The 19,717-nt window shown below is 48.9% G+C and overlaps 1 protein-coding gene and 1 pseudogene across 1 annotated transcript; one reads left to right on the forward strand and one right to left on the reverse strand.

Annotated features, from left to right (window-relative positions):
• Nucleotides 1–2,872: 2,872 nt before the first annotated feature.
• Nucleotides 2,873–4,436, reverse strand: LOC136465315 (UDP-glycosyltransferase 73D1-like; annotated as a pseudogene).
• Nucleotides 4,437–7,654: 3,218 nt separating this feature from the next.
• On the forward strand, nt 7,655–9,456 carry LOC136462990 (UDP-glycosyltransferase 73E1-like). Its single transcript, XM_066462039.1, has one exon. The coding sequence runs from the start codon at nt 7,719–7,721 to the stop codon at nt 9,234–9,236; it is 1,518 nt and encodes a 505-aa protein (XP_066318136.1). The 5' UTR covers nt 7,655–7,718; the 3' UTR covers nt 9,237–9,456.
• Nucleotides 9,457–19,717: the final 10,261 nt, after the last annotated feature.

Genomic DNA, 19,717 nt, shown 5'->3' on the forward strand with positions numbered 1-19,717 from the left:
TCGAAAACTAGGAAAGAAGTACTAACTAAAGCTGTTGCACAAGCCATTCCACGTATGCAATGTCTTGCTTTGACCTGACAAAGACCTTATGTGATGACATTATTAGCACTATGATTTGCTAATACTGGTGGGCTCAACAATATGACGAGAGAGAAAAGTGCATTGGCTATCATGGGAGACTCTCTCCCAAAGGAAAAGTCTGGGAGGGCTTGGCTATCGTGATTTGCACTTGTTTAATTTGGCTATGTTGGTTAGACAGGGTGGCGACTTCTGCAGGCACCAAACTCAATTTATGCTCAGGTTTTGCAAGCGAAGTACTTCCCAAGTTGGAACATTTTGGAGGCAAAGAAGCAACCAGGTATTTCCAATTCGTGGAGAAATATTTTGCATGGAATCAAAGCCCTTAAAGAGGCTAATTTGGAGAGTTGGTAGTGGTGAGAACATTAATATTTGGCTTGATCCTTAGATTCCTACTAGAGTGTCGAGAAGACAATGAATAGCTTGAGACAGAAACATCATATACGGGTATCTGAACTAAATGATCCAATCACTAGACGTTGGGACAACCAGGTTGTGAAAGATATTTTTTGGGAGGAGGATGTGCAACACATTTTGGCAATCCCTGTTCGACAAGACATGGATTATTTTTTTAGCATGGCACTATGACAACAGAGATATGTTCTTGTAAGTCAGGATATCACGTCCTGGAAGAAAATAAATCAAGACAATTGCAGCGGCAGCTGGGAGAGACGCCTATAGCAGGCGGTGCCAAATTCACTCTTGATTGGAATATTGGAATAGGATTGGATACTGGAACTAAAAGTATCCCCCCCTCACAACCAAGCCCCCCCCCCCCCCCCCCCACCCCCCACACCACACACACACATGTATGGCGGGTTGCGCAAAATAGCCTTCCCCTGTGAACAAATATAAGTCGGAGAGGTATGGATATACATACAAGGTGTCCAGTTTTGCTAGAGGTTTGATGTGGATGGAGGCCACTTATTTGTGAAGTATAAATTTGTTTACAGTGTTGGCTGACCCTGAACATGGAAACACAGAATCAAGGAGTCAAATGGGATCGATCAGCCATTCCAGTTGGTACCAGAATGGAAGTTCATAATGGGATTTAAGCTTGGTACTTCATCTTCGTCTTCGTCTTCGTCCTTCATCCCCCTCCTGCAAGCGCTGATCACTGCAAAGTCTGCATTTGTGCTTGTCAGGTGCTGTGCCTGACGCGTACTAGACACCAAAGTGATGTAGACTCCGTAGTTCTCAGGTCTCAGGTGCTGTGAGTGTCAGCCATACTGCTGGGCAAGACAGCTCTCAGATGAAGTTGTTGCTTCGCTGGATTCAGACTTTGATTCTCAAGAGTACTCCGATTAAACTGCGCCCCCCCCCCCCCCCGGACCCCCCCCCCCCCCCCCCCCCCCCCCCCCCCCCCCCCCCGACCAGGATCGGGTTGCATTAGTAGTTACTACTGCAACATAAGCAGTAGCAGTATCTAAGCCATCCAACGAACCATCAATGGCCAGGATCAGAGGCCCCTTTCTCTCCTTTTTTTTTTCCTCCCCCATGTGCTATCGGTCTCTATTTTTTGGAGTGAAAGGGTAGTGAAAGTGACACAGTTTTCAGTTAAGTTGTTCAGCAACAAAATCTTTTTCAAAAATCCAAAAAAATCTAAATTCATGGTCAAAAAGTAATATTCTTCTATGTAATAATTTCTCAACATATATGCTTAAGTAAATATAAAAATCGTATTTCTAGCATTTTATTTTTACCTGAAGTTATTTTCTGGTGGACAATTATTGAAAAATCGTTCTCTACCAGTAGATGACGTGCGTTGCGATGGGACATACAATTGTTCCCGTCGTCATGCCAATTGCTACAGGAAAAGACATGAAATTAATCACATTTAAATTTTTTCCACTTTAAGGACGCTGCACAAAGTATCCAATCATGTAAAAAGAAACTTAGGCAAAGTTAAAGGAGGAAGCAGGAGGCACCATGAACGACAACCAACGTGGCGGCGCCAGCTTCTCCGAAGAATGCGGTAGGAGGGCCCCAGGAGGCCAGGAGGAGGTGGCGCAGACCGCTCCATCTCAGCGCCGAGACTACACACGGGACTAGAGCAGCAACGGCACTACATGCAAGACAGGCGCCTTAACACGCCCGCCTCCGTCAATCGAACCGGTGACTTGCCGTTCAATGATAGCACCTCTGTACCACTACACACCACACACCTCTCTTAAGACATTCGCATCCGTAAATCAATTTTCGAAGGAAGTCAGTCTTAGTAGGACGCCCGCCTGGCCGCCTCCGTAAATGATTTTGGAGGCGGGGCATTTTCGTAGAGCCCTCCTAATTATTTACGGAGGGCGGACGCTAGGTGTGCCCGTCTCCGAAAATGATTTGACCGTATCTTCTAAAATCATTTTTCTAGTAGTGGACGTGAGACGGAACCGATGGTTGGTGGGGTCAGACGAACATTTTTTTATCGGGAGCGACGGGAGGTGAAGAGATGGGAGTTGAGATGGACGCGAGCTAGTGGGCAAAACAGTTGGGTCTGACAAAAAAAATGGATTTTTTTTATATTTTTTAATATTAGGTATAGATTTTTGAGATTGTGGTTACATGTAAATTTGTGTAATTTTCAACATATATGCTCCGTAATGGTATATTTTTGTAATTTTCACACTTGAGTCTGGCACTGTTGGTGACTCACACGTGACGAGCAAATCCCTCCTCGCAGAGCCAAACATCACCGTGCGCAAACAGAGACTGATTGCAAATGGGGGAGAAAATAAAGAAGGGAAAGAGGCTCTGATCCTAGCCATTGATGGTCCTTGAACGGCTGAGATGCTACTGCTGCTTATGTTGCAGTAGTAGCTGCTACTGCATCCGATCCTGGTGTCCCCCGCCCCCCCCCCCCCCCCATTCTGATTGACTGCACGCTCCGCCACTGCTTCCTCCTCTCGTCAGCCGTCTCCCTTCCGCCCATCAACGCGGACACGGCCCGCACGATGTCGCCCCGCACGGCTGCCACGGACTCCTCGTCCAGAATGAACACCGGAGCTGTCACGCCGATGGGCACGCCGACCCCGAGCACGTCCACGGCCAGCTACTCGTTGAAGGATTGGTCCCCGAAGTGTGGCCACGTCACGACCGGCACGCCATGCACGATGGCCTCGAGGAGAGGAGTTCCACCCGCAGTGCGTGACGAATCCGCCGACGGCGCGGTGTGACAGGACGGCCAGCTGCGGCGCCGAGCCTCTGACCACGAGGCCGCGCCCGGCCGTGCGCGCCTCCAGATCGAGATCGTGTAGCCACCGCTGCACCTCCGCCGTGCTTGCCTCGGAGTCCTTCACGACCCAGAGGTACGGCCTGCCGGAGTCCTCGAGGCCGTGGCCGACCTCGAACAGCTGCTTGGGCCTTGGGGCGCTTGCGCGCGACGCTGCCGAAGCTGACGTACACGACAGAGCAGGGGGCCTGCTTGTCCAGCCACGCCGTGATGGCCTGCTGCTGTGCGCATGGCCTCCATTGTCTCATCGCGCAGCAGCTGGGTCGCTGGGTGGGTGAAGTAACCGGGCGCGGTGGCTTTCGTCACCACAACCGGCACGGGCATTTCCGGCACGGCATGCTTGTCCTGGTCGCCGCCCGCGGCTATCCGCTCGTGCAGGCCGTGGTTGGAGGCCTGGAGGTCGCAGAGAGAGAAGAAGCACGACGGCCCGTAGAATAACAGCCGCGGGATGCCGAGGCTCCTGGCCACGCCGGCCGTCGACGGGTTGCACCAGTCAGAGATGATGCAGCTGGGGCGCGGTGTCAGCGAGCGCACGTAGGCGTCGAACGGGCCGGCGAGCTCCCGCAGCTCCAAGAAGAAAGGGAGGAACTGGCTATTGTTGGGCGAGCATGTCGGCATTCTGGAAATCGGGGGGCAGACTGGAGTCAGCCGGCGGGAAGGGCAGCTCGACGAACTCGAGGAGCAGCCCAGCGCGCGCGGCCTGCTCGGTGCTCGGCGACGCCGCGCTGCCGCACGACGTTGAGCGCGTGGTGACCACGCTAGCGCGCGCTCCGCCCTTGTTGAGTTGGTTGATGACTAGAGCCAAGTCTTCGTAGACATAGAGACGCTTGACACCGAGCTCGACTGTAATGCGCCAGACCGTGTAGGCATGCTTCGTACTCGGTGGCGTTATTAGACGCTGGGAAATAAATCCGAGGACATATCGCAGCTGCTCCTTGGATGGTGATATGAAAAGGACTCCTGGTCCTACACCATCGATGTTGAGAGAGCCGTTGAAGTACATCTTCCAATACTTGGCGGGCCCCTGAGAGGCAGGTGTGCTTAAGTCTGTCCACTCGACGATGAAATCGACAAGTGCCTAAGACTTGATTGTAGTACGGCTTACAAATTCCAAAGAGAAAGGGCATAGCTCCATTGCCCATTTGACGATGCGCCCGTTTGCATCCTTGTTGCGAATGATGTCTCCCAGAGGGTACTCGGTCATGACCACCACACGATATTCATCGAAGTAGTGTTTCAACTTTCGGGATGTAATTAGTATGGCGTAGATCAGTTTTTGAATCTGTGGGTACCTGATCTTGGATTCACTGAGCACCTCACTGATGAAATAAATTGGTCGCTGTACCTTGTAGACGTGGTCGGGCTCGTCGCGCTCGACCACCATGGCAGTGGAGACCACTCGATTAGTTGCCGCAATGTAAAGCAGGAGGGTTTCATCTTCTCTGGGAGCAGTGAGGACCGGAGGTGATGTAAGGAATTGTTTCAGCTATGTAAAGGCAGTGTCTGCTTCCTTCGACCACTCAAACTTCTCGAATGCTTTGAGCAGCTGGAAAAACGGTAGTCCTTTTTCGCCTAATCTAGATATGAAACGACTGAGGGCAGCCATGCATCCGGTAAGCTTCTGAACATCCTTCACCTTTTTGGGCGGCTTCATGTCCAAGACAGCTTTTACTTTCTCTAGGTTAGGGCGTATGCCGTCGTGACTGACGACGTTGCCGAGCAGTATACCAGATGGAACACCAAAGATGCACTTCTTTGGGTTTAATTTCCATTGGAATGTGTTAAGGGTTGCAAAGGTACGTTCTAGGTTGTCGACAAGGGTGTATGCTTCCTTGGTTTTAACAACTACATCGTCAACATAAGCCTCGACGAGGTCGTCTTTTATCTCATCTTTGAGGTAGGCCTGTATGGCGCGTTGGTAGGTAGCCCCAGCGTTCTTGAGCCCGAACGACATGGTTGTGTAGCAGTAGGCGCCAAAGGGCGTGATGAAGGATGTCTTGATCTGGTCATCCATTTTTAAGAGCTATTTGGTAATAACCAGAGTAGCAATCGAGAAAGAAAAGCAGCTCGCAACCGGCAGTTGAATCTACGACCTCGTCTATGCGAGGTAAGCCGAAGGGGTCTTTAGGGCAGTGTTTGTTGAGATCAGTGTAATCAACGCACATTCTCCATTCCTTATTCTTTTTGCGTACAAGAATCGGGTTGGCTAACCACTCTGGATGATACACTTCTTTGATAAATCCAGCTGCTAAAAGCTGTGTAACTTCTACCCTAATAGCCTCCTTTTTGTCGCGAGCGAACCGTCGTAGCTTCTGCTTGATGGGTTTGTCCTTGCCATCGACATTTAAGGAGTGCTCAATCAAGTTCCGAGGTACACCGGGCATGTCAGCGGGTTTCCATGCGAACACACTCATGTTGCTCCTCAAGAACCTGACGAGCGTGTCTTCCTATTTAGGATCTAGGTTGGCCCCGATAAGGGCCGTTTTGCTGGGATCACCATCGACCAGCTGGATCTCTTTGTGCTCTTTGGACTTGATGTTCTTGCATGGGGCCTCAAGCTCTAGGATCTCTAGGTGGTCGGCTGGGGTCTGCTTGGCGTCGAGCGTGGTCTTGGCCATGCGAATAGAGAGGTCATGAGCCTCTGCTATTTTGAAGCTATCATCCTCGTAGGTGTAAGATGCGTATACGTTGCCCCTAAGAGTTAGAACCCCCTTCTCAGTAGGCATCTTGAGCACCAAATACCTATAGTGAGGTATGGCCATGAACTTGGTGAGCGCTGGTCGGCCAAGGATAGCATGGTAGGTGCCTTCGAAGTCGGCGACCACGAAGTTGACATAGTCGGTGCGGAAGTGGTCTGGGGTACCAAATTGCACAGGTAGCGTGATCTGTCCGGGAGGTGTGGAGCTCTGTCCGGAGAGAACACCCTAGAACTATGCCTCGTATGGCTTGAGATCAGCCTGGGTTATCTTCAGGGCTGGCAAACTGTTCTTGAACAGTATATCGATAGAACTGCCGCCGTCAATCAGCACTCTATCGAACTGAACCTTGTTGATACAAGGATCGAGAACCAGAGGAAAACGCCCTGGCTCAGGTATTGCAGCTCATTGGTCCTTTCTGCTGAAGGAGATCTCGCGGTGAGACCAAGGAGGGAGCCACGGATCAGCGATGAGGTTGTCGGCATTGGCCACGTTCAAGCAAGCGCGGACGAGTAGCTTGCACTCTCGTTTGGTCTCGATGGACACTCTGCCCCCAATGATGGTGTGGACGCGATCGGTTGGCTTGACATACTTGTGACGGGGATCTGCGTCTTTATCATCGTTGTCCTCGTTACGCTGCTCTCCTGCGTCGTTAGGCTTGTCGAATTTATCCGGAGCCTGTTGACGCGTGTAGATGGATTTGAGAACACGGCAATTCTCCATGGTATGGTTTGACTTGGGATGGAGCTGGCAGGGTCCTTTCAATGCTTTGGCGTAGTCTTCTTCGCCGCCACCTTTTTTAACGATGTTGACTTCGCCGTCATCTTTCCGAGCACGCTTGCCCCTGTAATCGTCACGGCGATTACGCCGCTGATTACGCTGGTCGTGGTGGTCGCGAAAATCGTTGCGCTGGTTGCGGCGATCAAAATTGTCGTTCCGACCATGGTTGTCACGGTAGTCGTCGCGGTGTGGGGGTGGTCGGAGCGTGGAACCCTTGCTGCTTAGGGATTATATAACCCAACTGAACAAAAACTAATATGGAGCATCACCCTCGAATCTAAGAAGCCTGAAGAGAAGGCAGTAGCCATTGGCATATTTTAAAAGCTAGAAAATAAATGTCATCCAAGTACATGTCCTTGAGAGACATATCACTGGATGGCCATTAGAACTGCAAATCGGAAGAGAATCAGAGCAAGTTTACACATCTAGAAATTATTAGGACTTCCCAACTGATTTACTTGTTTCTACTTACACTGTGCATACTTTGAACCGTAATCACATGTCTATCTAAAGTAAATTGGCAAGTCTAGCAGCGGACATATTTTAACATTTGCAAGATTATTTTAATATATGTAATACCATATTTTAATAGTTTTTATTTAAGTTCGTGTTGTGTAGTGGTAAGCCCTGGGTATTAGGCGGGGGAGACCACGGTTCGAGACCCCATCCAGCCAGATTTTTTTTGGCTTTTTCCCTCGCCTGCTCTGGTGGGCCGCGAGTGGGCCGGTAGCTGGAGTTCCCTCGCCTGCGCAAGTGGGCCAGTCAGTCTGGTAGCTGAGCGAATCACGAGTGGGCCTTGAGTAGAGAGCGAGTGGACCGGACAGTTAGGCTATATAAAACCAACGCCTCGATCCTTCTGGTCACAGTCTCACAGACTCACAGGCCACCCTATTTCTTACACCATTCGTGCGGTGCCCGCCGGAAGTTAGCTTAGCACGTCCATGGCGCCCACGGAGGAATCTGCTTCTGCTATGCCAGCGCCACCACCGCCATCTCACTTCGTCATCGTCCCCCTCGTGGCGCAGGGCCACACCATCCCCATGGTAGACCTCGCCCGCCACCTGACGGAACGCGGCGCGCGCGCGAGCTTGGTGACGACACCGGTGAACGGCGTACGGCTGCGTGGCGTCGCCGAGCAGGCCGTGCGCACTAAGCTGTCCCTCGAGATCGTCGAGCTCCCGCTGCCGACGGACACCAACGACGGCCTGCCCCCGGGCATCGAGAACGTGGACCAGGTCACGGACAACGGCCACTTCATCCCCTTGTTCAACGCCGTGCAGAAGCTCGCCGGCCCGCTGGAAGCATACCTGCGAGCGCTGGCGCTGCGCCCGAGCTGCATCATCTCCGACTGGAGCAACCCGTGGACGGCCGGCGTGGCCAGAAGACTCGGCATCCCTCGCCTCTTCTTCCACGGGCCGTCGTGCTTCTACTCGCTCTGCGACCTCAACGCCATCGACCACGGGTTACGCGAGCAGACCGCGGCGACCGACGACGACCAGGAGAGGTTCGTGGTGCCAGGCATGCCGGTGCACGTGGAGGTGACCAAGGCCACGGCGCCGGGCTTCTTTAACTCGCCGGGGTGGGAGGCGCTCTGGACGGAGTGCGTGGAGGCCATGCGCACGGCCGACGGCGCGGTGGTGAACACGTTCGCGGACCTCGAGGGCCAGTTCGTGTCGTGCTACGAGGCGGCGCTCGGCAAACCCGTGTGGACGCTTGGTCCTCTCTGCCTCTCCAACCGGGACGTCGAGGCCATGGCGTCGCGCGGGGACACGTCGTCGGACGGCGTCCGGCTGCAGAGCGCGGTGGCCGCCTGGCTCGACACGATGGACACGGACTCCGTCGTGTTCGTCAGCTTCGGCAGCCTGGCGCGGAAGCTCCCGAAGCAGCTATTCGAGGTCGGCCACGGCCTCGAGGACACCGGCAGGCCGTTCCTCTGGGTGGTGAAGGAGGCTGAGGTGTCCGCCGCGGTGCCGGAGGTGCAGGAGTGGCTTGGGGCGCTAGAGGCGCGCACGGCGGGGCGCGGCCTCGTGGTGCGCGGCTGGGCGCCGCAGCTCGCCATCCTGTCCCACCGCGCCGTGGGCGGGTTCGTCACCCACTGCGGCTGGAACTCGCTGCTGGAGTCCGTGGCGCACGGCGTGCCCGTGGTGACGTGGCCGCACTTCGCCGATCAGTTCTTGAACGAGCGGCTGGTGGTGGACGTGCTCGGCGTCGGCGTGCCCGTCGGCGTCACGGCGCCCGTGATGGTGTTCGACGACGAGAATGTGGCAGTGGCGCGTGGGGACATCGTGCGGGCGGTGTCGGCGCTGATGGGCGAAGGGGAGGAGGCGGACGAGAGGAGGAGGAAGGCCAAGGAGTACGGGGAGAAAGCTCATGTGGCCATGGCGAAAGGAGGGTCCTCGTATGAGAACCTGACGCAGCTGATTGAGAGCTTCAGGCAATGTGGAGGCAGAAAAGGGTAGGCTAGAACAGTGCATGCATGGACTACCATCTCAATGGCAGTACGGATGCAGGAGCTTGCAAATTGAAATGTTGGTTTTCATCAACGGTATGGTATGTAAGTACGTTTTTCCTTTTTTTTTTTGGAAACTGGTATGTAATGTAGTAACTATTATGTAACAACCAGTGATTGTGTTCCATGGTTTTCTTTTTACACTCGAATATTTTCCTGCTTCAACAGTAGATTTGTATATTTACTAATTGTAGCGTGCACCATGTACAGTACGTGAACAGCTCATCATCTTCCTGCAATGTCAAGTGTGTTTGGGGAGAACCCCAGCCAATTCTTCTGATCCTGTTCGTTTCGCTGAAAAGTTAGGCTAAAAAGTATTATGAGAGAAAAACACTATACCATAGCTGATAACTGAGCCTAATAAGTCGAACAGAAATGATGTTCCAACGATTTGAAGATCTTTGTCGCTGACGGTGAGTCGCTATTTGTGGTCATGAATTGCAAGGAAAATCTACGTCGACTATCTTTATAGTGTATCTGTTCTAATCTCTCACAACAGTGACAAGCAAAACAAATTGGCCCCGTTCGTTTGTCTTAAAAATGGCTTGTTCGGCTTTTTTTTCAGTATTTTTCTCTCACAACAATTCAGCCGGAACAGTGTTTTTCAGCCAGTTTCAGCCAAGTTTCAGACCAGCGAACGGGGCCATTGTTCTTGAGAAACACGAGGATCGATGTTCAAAGGACCTTTAATTTTTATTTACACCGGCCAGAGCGTCATATCATATATATGCATATTTCTCGCATGCCAGTACATACGTAAGTCTTTTTTTTTTTGTGTGGTGAACATACAAGCGGACATCCATATATAGCCCGCCGCTCGATCATTTGGCATTATTGCCCACCGCATTTCATAGGCTGCGGCGACTCCGCTAGTCGCCTTCCGCTTCGTTCGAAGAAGCGTTCGTCGTGGCATTGTGGCAATCAACAAAGGTGATTGGTCACATGCTTGCTTCAAGGATAAGTTGTAGGCGAGTTGACTGTGGTGACTTTATCAATTTCGAAATTTACCAGTCTAATTTAGTTCTTCGGAGATATTCATAAGAGTAGGATGTACATACATGCGTTCATGGAAGTGAGTATATGCTCGTGTTTATGAACGTTTGCGTCGGTCTTAAAAAAAAGATAAGTCCAATAATCAAATAATTTACGTGCCTTAGCTACCTCGTCGGCTACCTCGTCGTTTTCATGATAGGTATCGAAAGGAACTGCTAGGAGCTAGACCAATAATTTACATTCAGGTATCCAATTGGAGGCAAATCTATGTATGACACTTCTAGATCTTTGCAGCCGTCGTTTCCTCGACTGAGAGAAAAGAACGTGCAACCGACCTGGTTTGTCCGAGCAACTTGTAGATTGATGATTTGATGCTGGTGTAAAGTTTTAGGGTGTTACATCGGGTGTCATATGAAGGTGTTGTAAATAGTATTTGGATATTAATAAAAAACAAATTACAGAATCCGTCAGTAATCTGCGAGACGAATTTATTAAGCCTAATAGCACCACATTGTTAAATCATGGACTAATTATGCTTAAAAAATTCGTCTCGCAAATTAGTCGTAAACTGTACAATTAGTTATTTTTTAGTCTAATTTAATAATCTATACATGTATCTAAATATTCGATGGATATGGAGTAAATTTTAGGAGGAGAAACTAAACAAGACCTAAATGGCTTGTATACTGAACAGATAGTATAGTAGCTACCTGTGCCAGTCAAAACATTAAGGCTATCAGATAAGATTCAAATCTTGAAGATTCGCGAGGTGAGTGAGCTAAGCGTAGCTTAGCTGATTGATCGAGTTTTTCTGTTCAAGTTCTTGACTTAGGCTCCGCTCGGCTTACCCAGAAATCGCTTGTTCGGCTTGTTTTTTTAGCCGAAACAATGTTTTTTTTCTCACAACAATTCAGTCAGAACAGTGTTTTCAGCTAGTTTCAGCCAAGTTTCAGCAAGCCGAACGGAGCTTAGAGTGAGTGTCTAGAACTTTTTCAGGATTTTTTAGTGGTGCATGAGGTGTCTGCCGACATCGATGCATTGTCTGGCGGTTTAGTCTCATTCTTTCGAAGGTATTTGTAGGAGCAGGGGTGTGTACGTGTGTTCATAGGAGTAAGACTAAGCCGATGAGGTGGTCATGCATGTATGATATGTACGTGCGTTTGTAGGTGTGAGTATATGTACATGTGTGAGTACTGTGATTTGCAAGCAAACTCGTAGAACTCAGAGTAACTCTAAAAGCTTCTTTATATGATTCCTGGTTGACAGGAGTACATATTTTAGTGAGAAAAATGCTCTGCAAGAACTTCTTTAATTGGATCTTTAAACATTGTCATTCTTTATTTTAGATTTTTTGATAGCCAAAGACGAAGAGCAAGAATGACTCACAAGAAATAAAAAAACTATTGGAAGATGAAAAAATATAGAAAATACTTTTTATTCAAATAGCTTTTTAAATAATAATTTAGAAAACGAGTTTAATAAAGACTCTTAGAGATCCTCTTAGCAGCCAGGTCTCGCATCATCAGATCTTGAGGACAAAAAATTGTTTGCGCCGCTGCTTTTTTGTCCTTGCATGCGCATGGTTTTCAACTAGACATCTAGCAAGTACGTAGCAATTAGCGAAGTACTATACTGTATGTTCAGTTGTTCAACTTGTTATCCTTAGTGTGTACGGCAAATAATGTGTGTTTTCCTAGACCTGAATTTCAGGATGGTTGCAGCCAGAAGGTGATTGGTTGCTCTCCCTTGAACCATGCATAACCATCAGCTAGATGTTCTTCTACAGCTCTAATCCTGGTACCACTTAGGAGTGGTAATGCTCTAGCTAGACCTCATTTTCACCTGCACTTTTTTTACCGCATTTTTATCGATGTGAAAACGAGCAACTAGGAACTTATTAGTCATTTCAAAATGATTCACGAGAGAGGATACTCAACTTTTAATATCAGCGTCGAGTAAAAGGTGATGGACGAAGGAAAAAGCCCATTCCCATTAGTTCAGTTAAAAGCGATGGTGGTTAGAAACTTAGAACGAACCATCACTATATCAACTCAACGGTGATGTGTTTCTCACTGCGGTGCTTTGGCTGCCCAACCAGTTTGCTCGTGAACCAAACAGACGACAAAGCTTAGACGACACGACTCCTGGAAATGGTGCCCACAAATTAAAACATATGCTTCAATGTGATCGGCGTGCAAAAGGGGGAGGCATATGTATATCCCAGGGCAAATTTGGGAACGAGGAGGCCACGAGACAAACGAGATCCGTCGCGCCGTGCAGGACTCGCGCGGTTCGTTATGCATGCGTTTGTGCGGGAGAAGAAGCCAAAGGCAATCATACACCTGCTCGAGATCGAGAAGCGTGCGGGGCTGGGTACTGGGTTGGCTGCCGTTGGTCGGCAGGCAATGCCGGAATTACACCGTACGTGCATGACTGTACACTGATGTGTTCGTTCCATACTTAGAGCGTGCTTAGTTTCAGGGAGTTGGAATTTTGGGCTATTGTAGCATTTTTGTTTTTATTTGACAATTAGTGTTCAAACATAGACTAATTAGGTTCAAAACGTTCGTCTCGCAATTTTCCCACCAAACTGTGCAATTAGTTTTTTTTTTCGTCTACATTTAATGCTCCATGCACGGGCCGCAAACATTCGATGTGATAGGTACTGTAGCACTTTTTGGGATTTTGGGGTGGAACTGAATACGCGCTTATTACGGTAATGCTCAGGATCGAGCGTCCGTCCCATCAAACATCCCTTTCTAGGTCTCCGTGCGTGTTACCAGCCCAACAAACCTGTCCATCTCTCTAAAAAATATCTTCCTACTCGATCGCCCACCACACACTTCACAGCGACGTGCGGCCGTTAGCCCGCCCCACTCCGCATTCGCCGGAGTGGCCATCTCCTTCGCGATCGCGCTGCTCACTCCTCGCTCCTGCTCGTCGCGCACCTCACCCGCGCCTATCGTTCCTTGCTCCCACAGTCCCACCCGCTGCGTGCCCACCCGCGCCATTGGGCGCACCACCCGCCTCTACTGGTGCTGTCACGTGCCTCAGGTGGGTCCCCACCGAGCTAAGGGCACCCACGAGCACGACCCGTGCTGGTGGTGCTCGCGCATTGCCGCTCGACGCCGGCTCCCACTCTGAGGTCGAAATCAACTGCCCTGGCCTCTCCCTCCCCCTATGTTGTAAATGTATGTTTCAAGTGTTTCAGATGAGAGGTATGTTGCAAGTATTTTATATGGTTGTTGCAAGTGTAGATCGGGATGTTGCATATATTGTAAGTGTTTCAAAGACATGTTGCAAGTGTTTCAGAGGCTTGTTGTAAGCGTTTTTGATCTGGATGTTGCACATATTTCAAACATATGTTGCAAGAGTATTTTCAAAATGTTTGAGCTGTTTTAGTTTTATGTTGCAATTAGTGTTCTCATGTTGGAAGTTACAATTATGTTTATCTGGATGTTGCATATGTTTCGCACATATGTTGCAAGTGTATGTTTCAAATGTTTCATCTGCTTTAAACATATGTTGCATTTAAGTGTTTCATGTTGTAAGTGTTTTGTGTTTCAGATGTATGTCTAGAGAGTCATATGGCACGCCCCGGATGCCAGGGAAAGGGGCGCGCGGCGCGCCCGAGGTCTTGTGGATGGGGCGTTCTCGTCCTCATCCCTGGTCCCAGGTCCCACCCGCGCGGAGAGAGAGAGAGGAGGGGGTTAGGGGAAGGAGTGGCGGGCACGGGGCGGGGTGAGGAGGACGGGGATAGGGTACGCGTGCGGGGCAGGACGAGGCGAACGGGGATGGATGTGCGCGCGCAACAACGAACGAGGCAGCGGTAGGCGCGGGCGAGCGGGCTGGCGACCGAAGCTAGAGTCACGCGATGTCGTTTTCTAATGGACCGTTCTGCTAGGCCATTTGGTGAGAGTGTGCCCAGGTTACCGTCCGACGAAATCCTACCCTATCAGACGTTAGAGCGCCAGCAATTCCCTACTTACTATCGATGTCATTCCCATGGCTATTCTGATTACCAGTTGGAATAGAATATACGGATACTAGTGCATTTTGATGTACCGTTCCAGATTTAATAATTTAGTTATATAATATATATGTGAATTATTACTAAAATTAATAAACATTAAAGCAAATACAAAGCACTGTCACAAGCCTTTGCACAAAAAAAAAAGCACTACCACAGGCCCAACAACATCTCGAGCTCATTGGCCTGTGTGAACTACTCATCCACGGAAACCCAACGAAGAAAGGCATCGAACAACCATAGTCAACCCATCCCCGCAAAGAGGCTTGAGGCAGGCGCAGGTTGATCCCTTATGTCCCTATACTTTACTTATTTTTGGTATGTACTGAATGCCGCTGAACAAAGAGGAGATTTAGCTGGGGGGGGGGGGGGGGGGGGGGTGGAAAGTTGCAACAATGCGGCAAGTATAAACCATTTATTGTTTGTTGATGATTCTTTATTGCTCTTAAAAGCTAATGAACAATGCGCTAGCCATCTACAAAATATTCTTTCAATTTATGGGGTTTTCTCAGGGGCACATAATCAATAAGGACATGTCCTCAAATCATGTTTAGGAAGAACCCAAGAAACAATGTAAAACAAAGCATGATGGCTACTCTGAATATAAAGTCAGAGGCAAGAAATGAGAGATATCTTGGCTTACCTATTTATATATATGGGCAGGTCAAGATAAAAAACCTTTGCATACCTCACAGACCGTGTGTGGAAAAGGATCCAAGGGTGGATGGAGAAACTTTCGTCGAAAACTAGGAAAGAAGTACTAACTAAAGCTGTTGCACAAGCCATTCCCACGTATGCAATGTCTTGCTTTGACCTGACAAAGACCTTATGTGATGACATTATTAGCACTATGATTTGCTAATACTGGTGGGCTCAACAATATGACGAGAGAAGAAAAGTGCATTGGCTATCATGGGAGACTCTCTCCCAAAGGAAAAGTCTGGGAGGGCTTGGCTATCGTGATTTGCACTTGTTTAATTTGGCTATGTTGGTTAGACAGGGTGGCGACTTCTGCAGGCACCAAACTCAATTTATGCTCAGGTTTTGCAAGCGAAGTACTTCCCAAGTTGGAACATTTTGGAGGCAAAGAAGCAACCAGGTATTTCCAATTCGTGGAGAAATATTTTGCATGGAATCAAAGCCCTTAAAGAGGGCTAATTTGGAGAGTTGGTAGTGGTGAGAACATTAATATTTGGCTTGATCCTTAGATTCCTACTAGAGTGTCGAGAAGACAATGAATAGCTTGAGACAGAAACATCATAATACGGGTATCTGAACTAAATGATCCAATCACTAGACGTTGGGACAACCAGGTTGTGAAAGATATTTTTTGGGAGGAGGATGTGCAACACATTTTGGCAATCCCTGTTCGACAAGACATGGATTATTTTTTTAGCATGGCACTATGACAACAGAGATATGTTCTTTGTAAAGTCAGGATATCACGTCCTGGAAGAAAATAAATCAAGACAATTGCAGCGGCAGCTGGGAGAGACGCCTATAGCAGACGGTGCCAAATTCACTCTTGATTGGAATATTGGAATAGGATATGGAACTAAAAGTATCCCCCTCACAAACCAAGCCCCCCCCCACCCCCCACCCACACACACACACACATGTACTGAATGCCGCTGAACAAAGAGGAGATTTAGCTGGGGGGGGGGGGGGGGAAGTTGCAACAATGCGCCAAGTATAAACCATTTATTGTTTGTTGATGATTCTTTGTTGCTCTTAAAAGCTAATGAACAATGCGCTAGCCATCTACAAAATATTCTTTCAATTTATGGGGTTTTCTCAAGGGCACATAATCAATAAGGACATGTCCTCAAATCATGTTTAGGAAGAACCCAAGAAACAATGTAAAACAAAGCATGATGGCTACTCTGAATATAAAGTCAGAGGCAAGAAATGAGAGATATCTTGGCTTACCTATTTATATATATGGGCAGGTCAAGATAAAAAACCTTTGCATACCTCACAGACCGTGTGTGGAAAAGGATCCAAGGGTGGATGGAGAAACTTTCGTCGAAAACTAGGAAAGAAGTACTAACTAAAGCTGTTGCACAAGCCATTCCCACGTATGCAATGTCTTGCTTTGACCTGACAAAGACCTTATGTGATGACATTATTAGCACTATGATTTGCTAATACTGGTGGGCTCAACAATATGACGAGAGAAGAAAAGTGCATTGGCTATCATGGGAGACTCTCTCCCAAAGGAAAAGTCTGGGAGGGCTTGGCTATCGTGATTTGCACTTGTTTAATTTGGCTATGTTGGTTAGACAGGGTGGCGACTTCTGCAGGCACCAAACTCAATTTATGCTCAGGTTTTGCAAGCGAAGTACTTCCCAAGTTGGAACATTTTGGAGGCAAAGAAGCAACCAGGTATTTCCAATTCGTGGAGAAATATTTTGCATGGAATCAAAGCCCTTAAAGAGGGCTAATTTGGAGAGTTGGTAGTGGTGAGAACATTAATATTTGGCTTGATCCTTAGATTCCTACTAGAGTGTCGAGAAGACAATGAATAGCTTGAGACAGAAACATCATAATACGGGTATCTGAACTAAATGATCCAATCACTAGACGTTGGGACAACCAGGTTGTGAAAGATATTTTTTGGGAGGAGGATGTGCAACACATTTTGGCAATCCCTGTTCAACAAGACATGGATTATTTTTTTAGCATGGCACTATGACAACAGAGATATGTTCTTTGTAAAGTCAGGATATCACGTCCTGGAAGAAAATAAATCAAGACAATTGCAGCGGCAGCTGGGAGAGACGCCTATAGCAGGCGGTGCCAAATTCACTCTTGATTGGAATATTGGAATAGGATATGGAACTAAAAGTATCCCCCTCACAAACCAAGCCCCCCCCCACCCCCCACCCACACACACACACACATGTATGGCGGGTTGCGCAAAATAGCCTTCCCCTGTGAACAAATATAAGTCGGAGAGGTATGGATATACATACAAGGTGTCCAGTTTGCTAGAGGTTTGATGTGGATGGAGGCCACTTATTTGTGAAGTATAAATTTGTTCTACAGTGTTGGCTGACCCTGAACATGGAAACACAAGAATCAAGGAGTCAAATGGGATCGATCAGCCATTCCAGTTGGTACCAGAATGGAAGTTCATAATGGGATTGATAAGCTTGGTACTTCATCTTCATCCCCCCTCCTGCAAGCGCTGATCACTGCAAAGTCTGCATTTGTGCTTGTCAGGTGCTGTGCCTGACGCGTACTAGACACCAAAGTGATGTAGACTCCGTAGTAGTACTCCGTAGTTCTCAGGTCTCAGGTGCTGTGAGTGTCAGCCATACTGCTGGGCAAGACAGCTCTCAGGAGAAGTTGTTGCTTCGCTGGATTCAGACTTTGATTCTCAAGAGTACTCCGATTAAACTGCCCCCCCCCCCCCCCCCCCCCCCGGACCAGGATCGGGTGCAGTAGTAGTTACTACTGCAACATAAGCAGTAGCAGTATCTAAGCCATCCAACGAACCATCAATGGCCAGGATCAGAGCCCCTTTCTCTCCTTTTTTTTTTCCTCCCCCATGTGCTATCGGTCTCTATTTTTTGGAGTGAAAGGGTAGTGAAAGTGACACGGTTTTCAGTTAAGTTGTTCAGCAACAAAATCTTTTTCAAAAATCCAAAAAAATCTAAATTCATGGTCAAAAAGTAATATTCTTCTATGTAATAATTTCCCAACATATATGCTTAAGTAAATATAAAATCGTATTTCCAGCATTTTATTTTACCTGAAGTTATTTTCTGGTGGGACAATTATTGAAAAATCGTTCTACCAGTAGACGACGTGCGTTGCGATGGGACATACAATTTGTTCCCGTCGTCATGCCAATTGCTACAGGAAAAGACATGAAATTAATCACATTTAAATTTTTTCCACTTTAAGACGCTGCACAAAGTATCCAATCATGTAAAAAAGAAACTTAGGCAAAGTTAAAGGAGGAAGCAGGAGGCACCATGAACGACAACCAACGTGGCGGCGCCAGCTTCTCCGAAGAATGCGGTAGGAGGGCCCCAGGAGGCCAGGAGGAGGTGGCGCAGACCGCTCCATCTCAGCGCCGAGACTACACACGGGACTAGAGCAGCAACGGCACTACATGCAAGACAGGCGCCTTAACACGCCCGCCTCCGTCAATCGAACCGGTGACTTGCCGTTCAATGATAGCACCTCTGTACCACTACACCACACACTCTCTTAAGACATTCGCATCCGTAAATCAATTTTCGAAGGAAGTCAGTCTTAGTAGGACGCCCGCCTGGCCGCCTCCGTAAATGATTTTTGGAGGCGGGCATTTTCGTAGAGCCCTCCTAATTATTTACGCAGGCGGACGCTAGGTGTGCCCGTCTCCGAAAATGATTTGACCGTATCTTCTAAAATCATTTTTCTAGTAGTGGACGTGAGACGGAACCGATGTGGTGGGGTGAGACGAACATTTTTTTATCGGAGCGACGGGAGGTGAAGAGACGGGAGTTGAGATGGACGCGAGCTAGTGGGCAAAACAGTTGGGTCTGACAAAAAAAATGGATTTTTTTTATATTTTTTAATATTAGGTATAGATTTTTGAGATTGTGGTTACATGTAAATTTGTGTAATTTTCAACATATATGCTCCGTAATGGTATATTTTTGTAATTTTCACACTTGAGTCTGGCACTGTTGGTGACTCACACGTGACGAGCAAATCCTCCTCGCAGAGCCAAACATCACCGTGCGCAAACAGAGACTGATTGCAAATGGGGGAGAAAATAAAAGAAGGGAAAGAGGCTCTGATCCTAGCCATTGATGGTTCCTTGAACGGCTGAGATGCTACTGCTGCTTATGTAGCAGTAGTAGCTACTACTGCATCCGATCCTGGTGTCCCCCCCCCCCCCCCATTCTGATTGACTGCACGCTCCGCCACTGCTTCCTCCTCTCGTCAGCCGTCTCCCTTCCGCCCATCAACGCGGACACGGCCCGCACGATGTCGCCCCGCACGGCTGCCACGGACTCCTCGTCCAGAATGAACACCGGAGCTGTCACGCCGATGGGCACGCCGACCCCGAGCACGTCCACGGCCAGCTACTCGTTGAAGGATTGGTCCCCGAAGTGTGGCCACGTCACGACCGGCACGCCATGCACGATGGCCTCGAGGAGAGAGTTCCACCCGCAGTGCGTGACGAATCCGCCGACGGCGCGGTGTGACAGGACGGCCAGCTGCGGCGCCGAGCCTCTGACCACGAGGCCGCGCCCGGCCGTGCGCGCCTCCAGATCGAGATCGTGTAGCCACCGCTGCACCTCCGCCGTGCTTGCCTCGGAGTCCTTCACGACCCAGAGGTACGGCCTGCCGGAGTCCTCGAGGCCGTGGCCGACCTCGAACAGCTGCTTGGGCCTTGGGGCGCTTGC

Source organism: Miscanthus floridulus, chromosome 7, assembly GCF_019320115.1.
Source record: "Miscanthus floridulus cultivar M001 chromosome 7, ASM1932011v1, whole genome shotgun sequence".
In the NCBI taxonomy this organism is placed as follows: Eukaryota; Viridiplantae; Streptophyta; class Magnoliopsida; order Poales; family Poaceae; genus Miscanthus; species Miscanthus floridulus.